The sequence below is a fragment of the Egretta garzetta genome, unplaced genomic scaffold (assembly GCF_000687185.1).
Source record: "Egretta garzetta isolate BGI_Z169 unplaced genomic scaffold, ASM68718v1 scaffold923, whole genome shotgun sequence".
In the NCBI taxonomy this organism is placed as follows: domain Eukaryota; kingdom Metazoa; phylum Chordata; class Aves; order Pelecaniformes; family Ardeidae; genus Egretta; species Egretta garzetta.
The window spans coordinates 17,554-18,348 of record NW_009259193.1 but is presented as its reverse complement, the minus strand read 5'-3'; the positions used below and the strand labels follow the sequence as shown (position 1 = coordinate 18,348).

The following is a 795-nucleotide window of genomic DNA, read 5'->3' as shown; positions in this document are numbered from 1 at the left end:
CCGGCGTGCCCCCCCCTGTGCCCCGTGGCGGGGCCCCCAGCCGTGTCCCAAGCCATGTCCCAACTGTCCCCAGCTCTGTCCCAACTGTGTCCCCAGCTGTGTCCCGGCTGTGTCCCCAGCCATGTCCCAACTGTCCCCAGCTCTGTCCCCTGCCTCAGCCAGGAGCCGGCACCCAGGGGCACCCAGCACCACCCCCTGGCATCTCCACGTCCCCCCACCCTGTGCCCACCTTGATGATGAGGAAGATGGCAGACGAGGAGTCAAAGGCCCCGTTGTAGAGGGTGATGATGATGGAGCGGTACTTCCCAAAGAGGTTGCCCACCTGGCCGGGAGAGACACCCCCACGCCGTCAGGGCCCCCCCAGCACCAGGCAGGGAGCCCCAGCTGCCAGGGTGGGGTACGGGCGCAACTCACCTGCATGTTGGTGAGGATGAGGAGGATGCCGCCCACCGACAGCATGGACATGGCCGGGAAGAGCAGCACCGCCAGCTCTGGGGACACGGGGGTCAGCAGGGACAAGAGGGTGTCCCCGCAGGGTCCCCCCCCGGGGCCCAGGCACCCCACGCCCACACGGTCTCACCTGGGGTGGAGAAGGCGACGAGCAGGGTCCCGCCGGTGTAGAGGGAGCTGAGAGGTGGGGACAGCGGTGACATGTGGGGATGGGGCCCTGGGGGGCAGCTGGCACCCCCATGCCCCGGTGCCACTGTCGCATCAGCATCCAGCATCCCAAAATCTCATGGGTGTCCCTCAACCGGCACGGGTGCCCCCCTCAGCTGGCATGGGTGCCCCCCTGTG

The 795-nt window shown here is 68.7% G+C and overlaps 1 protein-coding gene across 1 annotated transcript; it reads right to left on the bottom strand.

The window, feature by feature from the left end:
• Positions 1-139: 139 nt before the first annotated feature.
• Positions 140-748, bottom strand: SLC43A3 (solute carrier family 43 member 3). The gene is made up of 3 exons (XM_035891360.1): positions 581-748; positions 415-491; positions 140-322 (listed from the first exon to the last, which is right to left on the bottom strand). Exons 1-3 carry the CDS (start codon positions 723-725, stop codon positions 155-157), a joined length of 390 nt encoding a protein of 129 aa, XP_035747253.1. The 5' UTR covers positions 726-748; the 3' UTR covers positions 140-154.
• Positions 749-795: the final 47 nt, after the last annotated feature.

Coding starts and splice junctions, on each gene's coding strand:
- SLC43A3 (XM_035891360.1), bottom strand. CDS start 725: ATGCTGGATGCTGATGCGACAGTGGCACCGGGGCATGGGGGTGCCAGC. Junction 492..580: donor CGTCGCCTTCTCCACCCCAG/GTGAGACCGTGT, acceptor CCGTGTCCCCAG/AGCTGGCGGTGCTGCTCTTC. Junction 323..414: donor TCATCCTCACCAACATGCAG/GTGAGTTGCGCC, acceptor TCTCCCGGCCAG/GTGGGCAACCTCTTTGGGAA.